Genomic DNA, 17,525 nt, shown 5'->3' with positions numbered 1-17,525 from the left:
AAATGAAAATTTATCCTTCAAGGTAATAGCTGCAGACATCCAATAAAATCACAGTCCACCCTTCCGGGGACAGACACATGCAAATATGGCCACTCCATATCATCAGTCTTTACATACTGTTATAACCCAGATATACTGCGAGAAGTCTTTACCAATAGAAACGACAAATAGGGTAAAAATGGCCAATTTCAAACAAAGCTACATGGTGACAAATCTAAGTGAAAAGTCAGGATTAAAAGTCAAAGATGCTTAACTGAGGCAGGCTGCAACTTTCTCCCCATCTGTGAAAGAACAGGTAATTTCTCTCAGTGCAATTAGAAAGTGCTCCGTCACAATGGGTCATAGAGCAGGCCAGGCCACAATCAGACACCTTGGACAACTTGTGGATAGTATAACCTCAAAGGCTCATCTTCAGAAGCTAAGAATTGACACACAGAGCTCATCACCCAGGCCCAGAAATAAGGGGTTGTGGGTTTACATGTCCTTAATGTCTAGACTTAAGAAATGAACAGTGACTACTGTGAAGTAATATTAATATAGAGAAAAAAATCATGTACTAATGAACACTCATTAGAGAACGAAGATAATCCTTTCTATTTTAAGATTATTTTCTTGCCTGACTTAAGAAAAAAAAAAAAGAGAGAAATAAATAAAAGGGGGGTGTTGGAGAAAGAAACAATATTGTTAGGGCATGAATTTATTTACTTTTTGTTGACTTTCGTGATCTATAGAAGTAGGCAGAGGGTGGTGTTTTGCATATAAAGTCATTAACCTGATTTGTGCATGATCCTCTACTGGCTACCTACATTCATTTATTACTTTAAAAAACCTCAACAAAACAACATTAAAAAAAAAGCAAAAAAACACCAAACAAAACAAAAACACCAAAAAAACCCCCAAAAACAACAAAAAAAAAACACCAAACCCCAAACCCTACACTACGCTACTTGGTTTGTATGGCTACTCCTGGTTTACACCTTTGAGGAACATGTATACCATCAAACCTAGATTTTGTTTCCATATAGCTGAGTTTGCCATGTGTCGTCAACCGCATCAGAAAAGTGGTTGCAAACAGCCGAGGAGCAGCACCTGCACACCCCCTTTACAGAAAGCGTCGGAGCTTCCCGCCATGGCCTCCCTGCAGGAGGGGACAGGCAGGGAAGGGTCACTCGTGACACCCTTTGCTCCTCCTCACCACTAAACACCAGGGCAGCATTTCTGTGAGCCACACTTGGATGAAGTGGAGGGTCAAGGTGGTTATTTTCTTACCCCTCACTCCCCACTGGTGCTTTCTAAATCTGTGACTAAAGCAAAAAACCACTTCATTCCCTTTAAAAAGAGCATCCCCCTGAATGGGAATAGCTGCATGGGATGGGCATTTTCCTCCTGTTCTGTTTCAGGTCCTGACTTGGACTTATGTCACTTAAGTGTGGCAGAAGCATCTTACGCCACTCTGCCACTTAAGTGTAACAAAAGTGCATTTATTTCTTTACTTACTGTTTTTTTTAAACTAGAGAGAATAATAACCTGACATTTTGTTCATCATATTTTAAACAAGAAAACCAATTTTTCTTTGTTTTCTTTCTGTAAAAGGGCTTGTGCCTCCTGTGTTCACAAGGCTGTTTGCTGAGGGCCGCAGTCTTTGGGCATTGAAGGGTTGTGTTATCGTTCGATACTACAAAAATACCACTACAGAATTGTTTAAAAAAGAGGAGATGGATATAATATAGATTTGACACCTAAAAAAAGGAGACCAAGAAATCAGTGGGAATATCTAACTGCAACATTTTCAGTGTTAAAACCAGAAAGTCTTTGATATATTTGCATGTCATAGATTAATTGGTGGAGGTAAAACTGAGCTGACCTGCATATATTTTGTTTCTGCTTGCACATTGAAATTGTGGAATTATTATTCTGAAGATATTGTGGAGGGAGACCAATCTTCCACAATCAAAAAAACCAATTTAACCTAAAAATTACCACTGATGACCGTCTTCTTTTTTTAGAATACACAACAGTACAAAAATATTGTGGTGGGTAATGTTAAGACTAAATAAAGAACACAAAAATGCAAAAGAAAACAAAAATAACTTGTAATAATGGTCGTGTATTTGTGTACATATGCAAATGCCGAATTGATGTGTGCTTATCTTTCATCTCAGTTTACTTTTAATGTTAAAACAGGCTGTTTCATAAATGTTTGCAAGCAAAAAGAAAAATGTAAAGAAAATGTTAATTTCTTGGAGGAAGAGGTTGTTACCTAGGTTGACCGTTAGCTTAACTCGTCCTGCATCCAGCTCTAACCGAAGGGTATCTGCAGATTCCCTGGAAGTCGTTGCCATTAAAATGCCATAAGCTCGTTGGGACCTGAACCTTAAAGAAACATCTTCTGCCTCTGTGTGCATCACAACAGGAAGCTGGATTTTCATAAACATACTTCCATCATAGCTTAAAATTGTTGCCTCTGGAAACATAAAGGAGAAAACCAGTTGTTAATGCTCTGTCTACTGAAACTCCTTAAAGGTACAATGGTAAATGTATGTTCAGTATATATGTAGTAGAAAAACTACATATTACTTTTCATTATTATTACTGGAAGACAAGGGAAGTCAGGTTTGGGGTTTTTGTTAGGGTTTGTTTTGATTTGTTTTGTTTTTAAGTGACATAATCTTGATGCTTTTTAAACAAACAAAATTGTTCTTTAATGACCCAGCCAGTCATGTGTGAACCTTCAACAAGACCAGTAAAATCACTTGTAAGGCAATGCTTGGAAGAGCAGGCCTGAACTGCTCAAATTAGGTCAAATCAGTAAAAGATATTCAGGTAACCTTAACAGCATAACAAAAGCCCATGCCTGTCATTCCCCTAGATAATCACCTTAGAATGCTTCATGTATAAAATCATTAGCATTGCCATAACCATGGATTGCAATTATCGTATAGTGAGCAAAAATCCTCCTGAAATGCATGGCTGTCCCCAGCACAGTTTGGATGGGGCACAGATTGTTCCATGACTACAAAAACCACAGTATGAACTCAAAAATGCTAATATGAACACTACAAGAGCTTCAGCAAGAGGACTGAGACTAGAATTGGCATATTGAGGGTAACATCTTAAAACCCTCAAGACAAGTGAAGAACTGTCACTTTCAGACATTCCAGGAAACCCTCCCGGCCAGAGGCTCTGGCACAGAGCAGTCACAGTCTGTTAGACCCCAGAGCAACCAGTCACAAGCTTTCTTTTTCCAGCTTCGAGGCTGGTAACAAGAAAGGTAGCAAAGAGACTGCATTTCTGCTCACAGGGAGGCACTGCAGTTCCTAGAAAGCAAAGGAAACATTTCTGAAATTTATTAGTAAGTCCTTTTTGGCTGGACAATCAAACATTGTGGGCAGAAAACACCTATGAAAAGCTTCTCTATGCTTCAATTTGCTTCAGTGTAATGGAGGCACTTACCTATAAGTTTATTGTGGTGTCAACGTGCAATAATATTTTCAATGACTAATACTACTGATACTATGTTAAAGTAAATATCACAACAGTGTTTGCCAAAATTGTTCCCAGAGCATATTTTGTATGCTGCTAAGGGCAGATAAGCTCTTCAAGACTTCCAGCCTACACAATCCACAGAAGGACAAAATGTTCCACTAACTCTGCGAGAGGCAAAATTGATAAATGGTGTTTTCATTAAAACAATCAGAAAATGGCTTGGATAAGAGGAACCTTAAAGATCACCCAGCTCCACCCATGTTCCCTGCCATGGGCAGGGACACTTCCTACTAGACCAGGTTGCTCCAAGCCCATCCAAGCTGGCCTTGAACATTTCCAGGGGTGGGACATCCACAGCTTCTCTGGGCAACCTTCTCTTGTGCAAAGTATTTTAAATTTCCCCAATAAGGTTTGGAGAAAACAGTCTGCTTTTGGGAAAAAACAAGTGGTTACTGAGACTGCTGTGAAAGTCCCTAGATGTAACAGGTTATAAGAATGCATTTACTGGTTTGATGATTTCTGACTATGCAGGTAATCATGTTTTCACCATATTTTGAATCTAAAATTGTTCAGTGAAGTAAATTAAATATTTAACTTGCAACAATTTGAAAAGTGATTTCAAGTAAAAGTTTTCAGTGGAAAGTGATTTGCTTTTAATGGTTTGGGGTTTTTATTTGTTAGTTTTGGGGTTGGGTTTTTGTGGGTTTCCTCGTTTGTTTATTAGCTTTTGGGAGAAGTCATAAAGAGGAACTTTCAATTCCTTCCTATATCTAGCTGTCTACTCTGTGCATAAAAATCTCACAAGATTTTTATCAAGGTAAACATAATTTAGGTAGGGAATTACAGGAAAAACCCTAAAGTTACATACTAACACAACAGAAAATAAAAGATATTTTGAATTTTCCATAGAAATCCACCTTGGTAATAATAATCAGGGTTTTCATATACAGAGCAAACTCAAAATTTATCAACACTAGAGCTCTGTTGCTAACAAATTATCTTAGGATAAAGTAAAAAAGAGAGCTGTCAGAATCAGCACTGCTACTTTTTGCCAACTTTCCTTTAATTATTCGAGTTGGGTTTTTTTGAAAATTGCAGAAAAAGGAGAAAAGAAACTTAATTGGAGACAATTTAATTGGGGATGGCCTGTGAGTAACACCATGGCGAGCAGACCAATTGTGATTAGATACTTAATCCTCCAAAGCCATACTGTGCCAGTATTTTGGGAACAGATGTTCCAAGAACAGACCAAAGACGCTGAACAGAAGATCAAATGACTTAAAAGCTCTGGGCAATGAGAAAGCCCCTCATGTCAACTAGCTCCTTTTAATATGTCAATATGCCCTTTCCAAGGCACAGGATTTCTAAATATGAAAGTATGTTTGGGGAGAGAAAAAGGAAAAAGAAAAAACAAAACCCAACAAAACCCTTTCCAAACTAAAAAAAAAACCAAAAAACAAACAAACATAAAAACCAACCAAAAACCCAAACAAAACCAAACAAAAAAAATCAAAACAAAAACAACCAAGCAAAACTAAAGCCAGAAACAAAACAAATGAAAAACACAAAGGCAAACGTAAAACAAAAAACAAATCAAAATCAAACACAAAACCAACCCCAAAAAATCCCAAATGACAAACAAAGCAGAACCAAGAACAAAACTGGCAGGAATGGATTGCTAATTTAGAAGGCCTAGTCAGTAAGAAGGTGACCTGAATGACAATTCAGTTAAAAATATATATTTTTGGTGGGGTTTTTTTTTGGTTGGTTTTTTTTTTGCTTTGGATCAACTAATTCCAAGATGATGCCTCATCTTTACATTGCTAAATATTCTCACATAAGTGTTGGCAGAAGGTATTTTTTCTCTTGTTCAGCTTTCTCTTAATTATTAGATCAAAAGGTAATAAACTAAAAGTTTAGCTCAGGATGTGATACTCATTTAAAGAAATAAGGAAAAGAGTAATAGCTTTACTACCACTTCACTGTTGGAATGATAATGCTGAAAAGAAAAAACAGCTGAAAATCCTGATAAAATAATTGCTGACAAGTTTTTTTGTGGCAGTAGATAAGTACATGCAGTGGAGCTATTAAGGAATACATGGCTTTACATAGTACAGATATTTGTATAAAAATGTTTTATACATTCATTCTTTGACAGTTTTATAAACCTGACAATTCAAACTTTTCCTGCTCCTGTGCTAAAAACCAGCCAAGCAAACACACAAATGAACCAAACTCCAAAACAACCCCCACAGAAGAGTTTAGTTCTCTCTCTCAATTTTTTTTTTCTTCAATTTGTTTCTTATTAAAATCTTCATGGCTGGATAGTCTTCTTTTCTACATACACACCACCCTCAATTATCTCTGTGTCTAAAGCCAAGGATGCACAGATCACTACTGACATGAGAGGAGATTCAGGACCTTAATTTCCACTTGAGCTGGAATTACCTAAATTGCTCAAGAGACTGAGGCACCAACTCTTCTGGAAACTTTCCTACATCTGCTCCTACCCTCAGAAATGCTCAACGGGATATTTTTAAAGTAGAATTTCCTGAATAGATGCCATTCTTCAACTCACAGCCTATTTAAATAAAACTGAAACAAGTGTAGACTACGCACTTGGATTTCAGTGCTCTCTCATAAGTTTTGGAGTGAAGTTTGAGTTGTTTTAAAAACATGATTCTTGGTGAGTACAAATGCCTATTGCACAGAATTTAATAAATAAAACAGATCTTGTCTCCTCTGGACACTTACTGGTGCCTGAGAAGTCCCAAAGAATTATTAATTTTTTCCCTCCCCGCTTTTTCAGTTTCAGTGTGTCTGCAATAATATAAGGACTGTATTGCATCCCACAGAGCCATTTTTAAAGCACAAAATCACCCTGTCTGCTGTCACTAAAACCCCACACAAACTTTGCCCAGAAATGACAGATTATACAGCCCAGAGTCATACCAGGATACGTATGAGCAATCTGGATCATCCATAATCAAGTATTCAGGTTTGCTCTCTGATCCTGTTTTATTTACCAGTCCAAGTAGAGCAACAATGTCATGCCCTAAAAATGTTCCTGATAGATATGATTTTACTCCTAGAAATTGTGCATCCAAATATACTGGCTGCTAGAGTCAAATTTGAACTTTTTGTTTTCTTTCCAGGTGTTTTGGGTTTTCTACATGGCATCTTCTTCACTCCACCTGGGCCCAAAGCTGCAGCCTTGGAGATTTATAGGAAACATTTCCATCAATTTGATAGAAACAATACTCTATATGTGATTATTTACTGGGTAATGTGTGAATGGAAGCTGAAATTATTCCTCCCAATTCCTACACTGGTATTATTTCAGGACTAAGGTCCTAAGTTACACTCTAAGTTTGTCACAACTTTAACACACAGGATCAATCAGTTAATTTGAGACAGTGATGGAATTAGTATAATGTTTAGAACACTTGATTCTTCATGCCATCTATCCTCATACCACCTCTATTCTTAATTTAAATTTTTAAAGCATCCCTATATAACACAAGGAATGAAAGCTGCATTCATTTAATGCGTATATGTGTATGTAGGGGTCTGTGCATGCACAATATGGACATCTACACACACTCTACTTTAAAAAGATTTTCTCTTCAGAAATGTCAACTTCATAACCTTTGTCTGCATGCTTACTTTTTCTTATCCCTGTTTGATGATTTTACTACTGTTCCTGGCTATCCAGTCAAAGAATACACCTGCAAAAGGCTTTGCAAAGAGCAGTCACTCACTCAGTGATCCACAAAGTAAGGGAGGACACCAAATTATATTGCTGTGACATCTGCTAGAGTTTTCATAATCTATTAAAGCCAATATACAAATAATGCTGGTTATTATTATTAACCTTACTGAAAATCAAGAATAAAATCAACTATAACTTCCAACAGGACAAAATGTATGTGGATATAAATATATACATGAGTTGTGATTGTGTATATATATATATAATTTTAAGTATGCACAAATTAAAATAAACCACAATGGTGTTCCAGGGGTGCTGTGCACTAATGAGTTGAAAATATTTCAAGTTCTGAAACATCCATGTAAGGATTTTAGCACTCCTATTTCAGGTGAATATGAAAAGTAAAATTAAATGGAAATAAAAAGTAACTTCACACTTTTTTTTAAATTAAGACACCTTCATTACTTAATGCTAAATATTCTAGTTTTTTAATCTCCAGTATATTATTCTAAAGCTTTCTTAGTGAATCTGTATTGTTTGCTGAAATGAGTGTGTTCCCCTTTTATTTAAATTAGCTTGAACATTTGTAAATGTGCTGCTTATACCACCAAATACAAAAGTTTATCAGTTCCTACACACGGGTAGCAGTTATAATAACTTTGTGTGGTAGGATGCCAACACAACGCTTTCAGCATCCCAAACGCTATAATCTTATTAATGCATGACCACTTGGGATATGAATATTACTGAGAAGACATCTCCATTCCGTGCAGTTCCCTCTGGAGAGGGAAACCCAAGAGCAGTAAATGATCTCATAGTGCTGAAGTGCCACACATATTTCTGTTGGACAAGAACCAAACGTTGTTGTGGAGGTGCCAACACCACCACTCCAGTACCACCATCCCCACCAGGGGAATGCACTGGGAAAATGAAGAATTAAGCTGGACAATGCTTGAAAATAAGGCATGGGAAATAAAAGGCAAAGGTTTCTTTATAAAACATCACCACCTGTCCAGTGAGAGTATGGGAAGTTGCTGTGATGAAGCCTGCTTTCAGTTCTTTGCAGATCTGCATGTGTTTATGTCTCTAAGGCACATGTTTCCTGGCTTTTCCGTGGGAATAAAATGCAAACCCGGTTTTGGCTCGAGCCCCTGTGTAATAGGAGAGTTTGGCCACAGGGTGGTACACCAGCCATGTTTAACCGAGGGCTGCAGGGATGCAGCAGGCAGCTCCGATATTCCTCTGCCTCCACCGGGAACAGCAGCCTGGAGAGCTCAGCACAGCTGGCCGTGAGCCAGGGCATCAACAGCCAGAACAGAAGACAGAGAAACCCCACTGAAGAATCTGAGAATCTACTTGCAAATGATGATAATATGATGGATGATAATATGATAATAATATATAGGAAAATATAAATAACGATAAAATGATATAGTAGGTATCCATACTACATAAATGCACATTTCTACTGACATACAACTTAAGACATTCATTGGGGGTTTATTTGTCAATTTGTGATGAAACATATTTGTTTCATCTGACAAACTCGAAAAATTAATCAAACTAGATGAAAAGAACTTACATGTTCAGTCAATAAACTTAACGTTTAGATTTCAGGTTGAAGAAAAATTCGAAGAAAATACTGTGTCAGCTGTGAGATGAAAAAATGTAACTCCTAGCATTGAAACACTTTCTATTCCAGTAAGAAAAATAAAAACCTAAAATATTAAATACATTTATTTTCATTGTTTAACTCCTTATATTAAAATTTTTCACTAGTACACTGAAATTTTAAATAAATTACAGGATTTTCTATCTATTAACTAACACTAACATCTGCCTTCCTTAGCATTATCTACCTTTTCAATTAAATAAATGGAGTTTGTCGATTTCACTGTTACCTTTTCTAGGCAAGAGGAATACTCAGATTTTAGGGAACTTCAGACAGTTTCCTTGGGTATTTGTATTTTTCCAAAAATTAATATGTAACAAACATATTAATTTCTACTGACTCTTCTGCTTTCACTCATGAGTGAAGTTCTGGCCATGGATTTAAGTGACACTGTGGAATTCAAAAGTAAATTTAATTATATAGGAATATATTGAAATAAATAGGCAGAGAACAAGACCTCCTTTTGGAACTGGAATGTGACAATCTAGCTGACGCCTTAATATTTAGACTTATATTTTTCAAATCCTGTGCTGTATTAGTGCATAACTCTAAATTTCATATAAAGTGCTAACCACCCTTCACACTTTGGCCAGACCAAAAAATTTCCTCTGGGCCTGGAACCCGAGGACACCCTCAGGCCCTAAAAAACATAAACAAAAGTGAATTGCAGGGGTGAACACTGGGGGTACACGACTTCGTTACCAGAAGCTGCAATTAGAGGATTAACCCCTGGTACGTATATGGACAAAACTCATATCTGTCTGAAAAACTTGTGACCATCGTCCATCTTGAGTGTAGCCTCTGGGAGGCTTTTCCCCTGCCCAAGGTGTATCTATTGAAGGCCTTTAACACGTACTCACTTTATTCGCTTAACTTTGGCTAGCCTCTGTTCTAGATAGTCGCTCCAAGGCATCATAGCAATGCAACAATATTTAAAATTGTTTTCACAAAGCTTTTTGGAGCTCAGCAACGTATGATGAGACACAAAAGGAGGCATTTCCGAGGTGATATTCAGCAGTACTGACTCTGTCATAGCCACCTAATACTTCTCCATGCACCTTAGTCTCCTCTAAGATCTTTCCTCCAGATTTACTGCTTTGAGTCTAGAGCAGGGCTCTACCTCACGCCAAGAGAAATCAAGGATTCCTTGTTTGCCTCAGGACACTTAATGATAATTTACCATTTTTAATGATTGACAGGATTTTATTTATTTTATGACTGTTCTTTTTTTTTTGACATATAGAAGTACAGCCATCTCACAGAACCTACCTCTTTCGCACGATCTGCCAAGGTACCCCGTGCCAGAGCAATCACACACATATCTGTTCCACCCATCCCTGCACACACCATTGTTTTTACAGGGGTTGCTAAGGCAAGGCTTTGCAGTTTCTCTTGAGCATGAGGGTTTTACTCCAGCTGTGCTTTGAATTTCAGCCATCTGTCGAATATCTTTGCTTTGACCATCAATAAATAAATCTCGAATGCAGCCGACATATCCATAATTGAGGAGTGCTGTCCACACTTCTGTTGGGAAGACCAGGCCTGCTTTATTTTCTGGTAAGCCTCCAAGATACAAGTCATCATCCAAGTCAAGGATTTCACTTTCCCCTGGTGCAGTATATGGAGTACGTAACGTGTTCACAGATATCGTCCCTGGAAAGACAATTCAACAGGTTATTTGCAAGATATTTGATTTTGGTACTGCTTTTTTTACTCAATCATGTACATAACACATTAGCTCCTGACAAACAGCTGGAAGTGAAGCAGAGGTATTATACTTGTACAGCTATAGAATCATTGAAACACTTCAGCATTTCAATTGCAGTGTAGTCAAGAAGTTAATGATCTAAAAATCATTTATGCACAACAGTGCATGAACACAATATGAAAAATCCCAGTCAAAATCTCCTTACTTATCTCCTAGGTACAGGAGTAATGCAGTTCATAGTTATTTGCAGAAATATCCTCTTTGTGCAGCAGCAACAACAAAAATATCTTCACTCCCTGATATGTATTTCAAAGCTCTAAGGCCAGGGTTGCATTGATAGGTTACAACCTGGAAGGCAAACCTGAGAGTTTGGTTTGGGCCCAAAGACAGAGCACTTTAAAAGACTTTCACCACTTTCAGTGGGCTTTGGGTAAGACTTTTTTTTTCTTTAAATGCAGAAGGAAAATGCTCTCATCAGCTGCCAGGCAGGCAATCATTAAGAGGAAGTGTTGTGGTCCTGGAGGGAAAATCAATGCCTCTGACATTTATCTTGAAATGTGTGCATGTTATGATGAGAGGGAGAGAAGATGCATGCAGACCTTCAGGAAACCAGAAATATCTTTTCCATTTTAGTCTAAAAATTTAATAAACAAAATTGAACTTAAATAGAGTTCTTTTTATGAAGTGTCTGAACAAAGAAAATGTAATCATCAGCAAAGAACCTTTTTTTGGTGGTTTTTGTTTAAAATAATGAGGTATGCAACACCTACAATTTGAATAAGAAAAACAAATTTAGAAAATACAGTCATAGAGCATACTTATGCCAACCAATTTTAATTTTATTTCTAAGTAAAATCACTTGGCAAAAAAATCTTCAAGTAGACCTTCACAGCAGTGATTCCTTATCACTCTACATGGGTACAAAACCAAACAAGATATAAATCAAAATATTATATAGGTCACAAAACTATTCTAATGACCAGTCATATCATGCAACACTTATCTGCTGGGCATGACATTGAAAGTGTTTTAGTGGTGACAGGACACTGAAGAATTGCATTCACCATGATGAATTTAGCATACATATATATACAAAGTGAACATGATTCACCATCTCCACTGTTAGCCTGAAACAGATTCCAGAAGATAACACTGATTACCAAAAATGCTTCCACTGTGGTAGGAGTTGTGCATAAGAAGAAATTCACACTTTACACAGCATACGCACTAAAATGTGAGTTTTAAGCAAACAAAGGCAGGTCAGAAGAAGATCATTCTCTTACTTGGGTAGAGTCTAAAATTTAGGCTTCTCTTTTAGTAACAGACTCCTGTGGAAGCTATACTTTTTTCTGTTCTTTTGTTGGTTCAGTAGGTTACTTCAACAGCATTGACAGAATGAATATCTAAAGAATTTGGATCGTTAGTAAAAGCTGTTTGGGGTAAAGGTCTCAGGAAGTCCAACTCCCATGTGAGACTTGAGTCATCAATTTTAGAAGGGGTGGACACCACAGTCTCCCTACTACCAGAAGAGAACTAGCAAGACAAAACAAAGGCTTGCATAGCATTTTTACATCTTTATAAGCATGTTTAAAGAGTGAGGATGTGGTCAGTTTTCTCCTTTATGTATTCTAAGAAATGTTTTCTGTGTCACTTGAATAATCCCATAGATATAAAAGTGAACTTCCACGAAAGTAAGAAATAGACATGCTGAAACAAGATACTTTTTCTTCCAAACTTCCATCTGTTTAAAACTGATAAGAGATTAGGGTTTGCTAACTCTAAAAATTTGTTGTTGCTTCTCAGCTTCTAGAAGCAGAACTTGGCACTCATATGGAATGCTTGCTATAGGTTTGACCTTAGGCATGCAAGCATAAACATTTTGAGATTTGATTAATCAGCCGAGTCAAACAAGGACACCTGTGAATGACCTGTCAAACCAAGAGAGACTTTTCAGAGAGCATCCTAGGGTATCAGGAAGGATGGCTAACAGCCAACAAATCTTTTTGTCTCTAAAAACATTAGAGAGAATGTAAATATAAATTGTACTTGTCCTCACAGTGTTTTTTACTGCTATTGTTGCTTGCTGCCATCTGTTGATGCACAGGCTAATTTGGGAGCAAACACTCTAAACCCATGTTCAGGCAGCACCCACTTGTGCACCCACACACGTTAACTCAGCTGCAGCCTTCAACAGCAAGCTCCAACATGTGAACAGTGTTGCTTTCTGCTGGACAAAAACAGCCATATTTTTGACACATTAACAAAGAATCCCAAAAACTCCTTTTCTATTAAAAAATAAAAATCTACTATGTCTTAATTACCCTTCAGCTCACAGAAAAAGATAAATCTGCTAATGTAGCTGCTACTCTGTGTTCCAAGTGGAAGTTTTGCAAGCACAGAAGGCTTAGGAAGGTGAATGATAAGGGAAACTGGTGACTGTGAGTTATACTAAAGTGATAGATTGAAGCAGGAAATTTTTCTTCTCTGTGTCATAAAGGATTACCCTGAAGAGAGCTTAATACTCAAGTATTAGTTTGAATAGATGTCAACAGCTTCTTAAAGAAATGAACTTTTTACCTTCCCAGGTAAAAGACATGAAACCCCATAAAATACTCTGTGTGAGAAGTCCTCTGAAACTTGATCTGAAACCTTGCAATCATGGCATTTAACGACTATGGGTAGAAAAATGTGATAGGCAACCACACAGCCATCACTGCTGATGATATCCAAATTACCTTTTATGTATCTCTGACAGACAACAAACTTTACTCACTAATTGCTTGTAAACACAGATGAAAAAAGGAAAATCCAAGTAAAATAAGGGAACAGAAAAATATTCCAAAATACAGCAAAAATAACAGGCCTTTTAAGCATTCTACAACAAAATGCAGAAAGTTGGATCATAGAAAGTTGGCCTACAGAAAATAAACAATGGTTCCATCAGCACCTTTGGATTTCCAGTGCACCCAGGGCTGGGACAGAGGTGGTAGCACATGCTGTTTCATCTTGGTGAGGGTTTTTTGGTTTTGTTTTTTTTTTTTGTTTTGTTTTGTTTTTGGGTGGGGGTGATTTTTATTAACAGTTTTTTAAATTTATTGCAGGGGTTTGGGTTTGTTGTTTTTGTGTTTTTTTTTTCCTGTGGTTTGTTAGTGTTTGGTTTGTTTTTTCAGGTTTTTTTTAAAGATTGTTATCTTTCTTAAGAGAAACTTTCTTAGTTCTACTGAAAACATCTCAAGCTGGATCTCCTAACAACGGGAGAGGCTGCCACAGAAATTGGGGACTATGATGCACACCTCCTTTCATATACTTCAATTCTACTTTCCCTGGGTATTATAGGCAGATTAAAAGAAATTGGTTTGATGAATAACCAGTGTGCTCCAATCCATTCAGATGTTTCTGCTTATGAATGTGAAGGGACATCACTTTCCATAGAGGAAGAAGGGGAAGCTACGGGAGCATGCAAATGTCTTATGTGGCTAGCACAAAAAGAGTTAATAATTTTCCTTGTAGAGATACTAAAATGCCATTCTCAAGACAAAATTGTCAAATTTTACAAGAGGAAAGAATGGGACATATCTTGTTTAACAAAATAACCTAGAGACAACAGATTTTATGAGGAAGCAGCAGATTCAGAAGAGCACTGGATGCTCGAGCAAGAGAAAACTATAACTTGAAACTGTAACATCTTGGGAGCAAGAGCCATCCTCAGACTTCCTTCTTTTCGCAACAGCACCCAGAACCAGATAAGCAGTGATACCACTTCTTTGAAAAGAGCCATAATGCCTTCCAGGAAACACGCAGCTTCTATTCAAAAATTTTTAAGACTCAAAGTAGGAAATAATTTTTGCATTTCCATCAGAATAAGAAAACATTGGAAGAATGCTGACAGCACGTGATTTGTCCTGCTTGAAAGAAGTAAAAGGGAATGACAAAGACAAGAAGGTGTGGGGTGACTTCTTTAGTTTGGGAATTTATGATCTAGCTTCAGATTCTAAAAACAAGATTCTGCAGCATTTCACCTGAGAACACTGTGCAATTTAACATTCAGAAACTTCTTGCTGCATTGGAAAAGCAGATTGAGAAAAACTAATGAAGTTATGGTTTTCAGCAAGAATTATTGACTTAAAAGGGTAACTGATTAGTGAGAAGTCCTTCAAAGGAATAGTCAACAATATAAGTTAACAATAATACACGTGAGCAAAAAGGGAAATATATTAGGGATTACAGAGAAGCCTCCTGTGCCACTTGGCTGAGTGTTGGTTAAGTTTTATCCTGGACTCTGAGAAAGATGTAGATCAGCCAAGGAAGCTGCAGATCATTGAAAGAATATCCATTAATCCTCCCATGTATGAAAACTATTAACATCTGTTGAAAAAGGAACACAAAAAATCTGGCTGTTTTTAAAAGGTTAAAAAGATGTGGGAAGTAATATGTAGAAGAGTACATGTGAAAAAAAAAGAACATGCAACAACACCACATGTAATAGACAACACAAAGCCCTACTTACAGTGAGATGTTGATTATAGTTAAACTCTAATTACATACTCCAGAAATCATTTCTGGAGTTCAAGCTGAAACTAACTTTAGTTCAAAATTTCAGTGACTCAGCCCTTAAATGCTGCCTATGAATAGATGCTGATACATTGTGCTTTATGCTGCCCTGCACAATTGGAGGTTGACAAGAAGAGTAAGTTTCCTCCCTGAATTCACTATGTAATGGTGGCTTCCAAAGGATGAATGGTGGTTGAGAAAAAAAAAAAAAAAAAAAAAAAAAAAAAAAAAAAAAAAAAAAAAAAAAATTGCATGATTATTCTTGCATATGGCAAACAGTTTTTTTTAAAAAATTAAAGAATAATTTACTCAGAAAACAGTCATTAAACCTATTCCTACTGTGTTACAAGAAACACTGTGAGCAAATACCTTCACAGCTGCTTCATGGTTGTTTTTTATTTAGTTTGGGTTTGTGGGGTTTTTTCCTAATTCTTTTTTTCTGCAGAGTCTGCAGTACTGTTAAGAGCAGAACAGGCAAACATTTCCCTTAGGTATGGCTTAATGAGCCTCTCCAATCATATTCATTATCTCAGCAATTTATTTTTCCTAAAACTGTGCATAAGAAACAAAAATCACATTTCTAAATCTCCTCTCTTTCCTGATCAGTTAAATATGAAGATTTTAAGTGCAGCTACTGCAACTGTTCTGATCTCTCTGCTTACCTGACATGGCCTATTTTAGCCGCTTTTTGTGTGTGTGAAAAACATCTGCTTATTAAGAAATATTGAAAAATCAGAGCATGGTATTAATTCCAAATACATCTTCTGTGTTAAAACACAATATAATAGCTGTGATGAGGACTGTGGCTGCAGCATGCAGCCCATGGCCCAGACAGGACACACAGTAGGCAGCTGTGATCCTTCCCAGAAATTCACGACATGCAGCTCAGGAGCACTGGGGGAAAACTCGGGACACGGCAGCTGGTAGCACTGCTGCACACCTAGCAAGAAGGATAGACCACGGGAGAATATCTTATGAATATTTCTTATATCTAACCCTTAAATGTTAACTAAATATGGTCTCAGGAACTCTGGCCTGCCAGTGATCTTTTTTAGGTGAGAAAGCACTCAGAGTAAGTCTTACAGGAAAACAGAATGGGATTCTAGGTTGAAAACAAGAATAACAGGTCAAAGCTTTCAGCAAAAGGAAATTAAAAGGCACCATATCTTCCCTCTTCCTTGTATCTCTCAAAATCTGAGTGGATTGACAGAATTACTAGTGAGTGGGGCCTGGCTGATTACAATTTAAAAATGTGTTCAGATTCCTTACACCTCCCTCCCTCCTCCACCACAGTCCCAGACAAGCAAAGGCAAAGTCAGAAGCTTAGAGTGAATGCTCACTGCGACTGCGAGTCTGGAAGAGAGCAAAGAATGAGAAATAAATCTAGTACTTGCTGATCCAGCTAATATGAAAGTCAATGAAATTAGCAAAGCTCCTTGAGAAATGTCACAACATTGTTCTATAGGGGAGAACCACTCTGCACTGGATTTGAAGTCTAGGAGCAAAAGGTTGAAAGACACCAAACTTAATTTAAAGAAGAAAAGAGTCACAGCTTATTTGAGCTACTTATTCATTAACAGAAGAATCTCTTCCTTTATGTTTGATAGCTAGGGAAATATGCTGTCAATGGCAACAAGAAAGTCTCAGAAAAGCAATTTTTTTTTTCTATACAAGGAATATTCATTCAGTTATATAAAAATTCTGAAGGAAAGCTAGTGAAAAGTAATCATATTCCTGTGATTCTTAGCATGTTTGGTCTGGGCTAGAGAAAAGAAACAAAAAAACATCCCGAAATAGTAAAGTGAATGTTATTCTTTATGGGTAAGACACCAACAATGCATAACTTGACCATGAGGTGGAGGGGGATGAGATACTCAGGACAGCGAGGAGGGCACACAGCAAAGTCACTGCCCTGGACTTCAGGAGAGCAGACTTTGTCCTCTTCAAGGCACTATTCAGTGGAGCCCAATGGCAAAGAGCCCTGGAGGGCAGAGGGCCCAAGGATGCTGACTGGTGTTCAAGGAACGCTTTCTCCAAGCTCAGACACGACGCAACCCAGTGTAATGGGGCAAAATGCCAGCAGGCCTCCATGGATGGATGAGGAGCTGCTGAGCAAACTCGGAGCAGAAAAAGAGCTTTCAGAAGGCAGAGCTTTCAGGTGGCTTTGGTGGAATATAGTAAAATTGTCAGGGTGATGGGGATAACATTAGGGAAGCCAGGGCCCAGTCAGAATTAAATGTGCCCCCCCACTCCTTTTTACAATTTCTTTCTACTTCCCTCTATATCACATTTACAGTTACATAAAATCCCTATTTTTTACTTTGGCACACAGTCTCATTTCACCTTAATTCAGGCAAAGGTATCTCTTTAAAAATTTTAATAACCAGATCTTACCA

General features: G+C 37.4%; 1 protein-coding gene across 24 annotated transcripts in view; it reads right to left on the bottom strand.

Annotated features, from left to right (window-relative positions):
• The window catches only part of NRXN1 (neurexin 1), a 673,223-nt gene that overhangs the window by 384,147 nt on the left and 271,551 nt on the right, over nucleotides 1-17,525 (bottom strand). For all 24 annotated transcript variants that reach the window (XM_039717321.1, XM_039717302.1, XM_039717313.1 and 21 more), the window contains 2 exons: nucleotides 10,140-10,523; nucleotides 2,261-2,464 (listed from right to left, as the gene is read on the bottom strand). In XM_039717321.1, the coding sequence (XP_039573255.1) occupies nucleotides 2,261-2,464; nucleotides 10,140-10,523 (588 nt within the window). The remainder of the gene's footprint in view (nucleotides 1-2,260; nucleotides 2,465-10,139; nucleotides 10,524-17,525) is intronic.

Source organism: Passer montanus, unplaced genomic scaffold (genome assembly GCF_014805655.1).
Source record: "Passer montanus isolate IOZ18808 unplaced genomic scaffold, ASM1480565v1 scaffold102, whole genome shotgun sequence".
In the NCBI taxonomy this organism is placed as follows: Eukaryota; Metazoa; Chordata; class Aves; order Passeriformes; family Passeridae; genus Passer; species Passer montanus.
The sequence above is the reverse complement of the archived record's forward strand: the minus strand, read 5'-3'. Positions and strand labels throughout refer to the sequence as shown.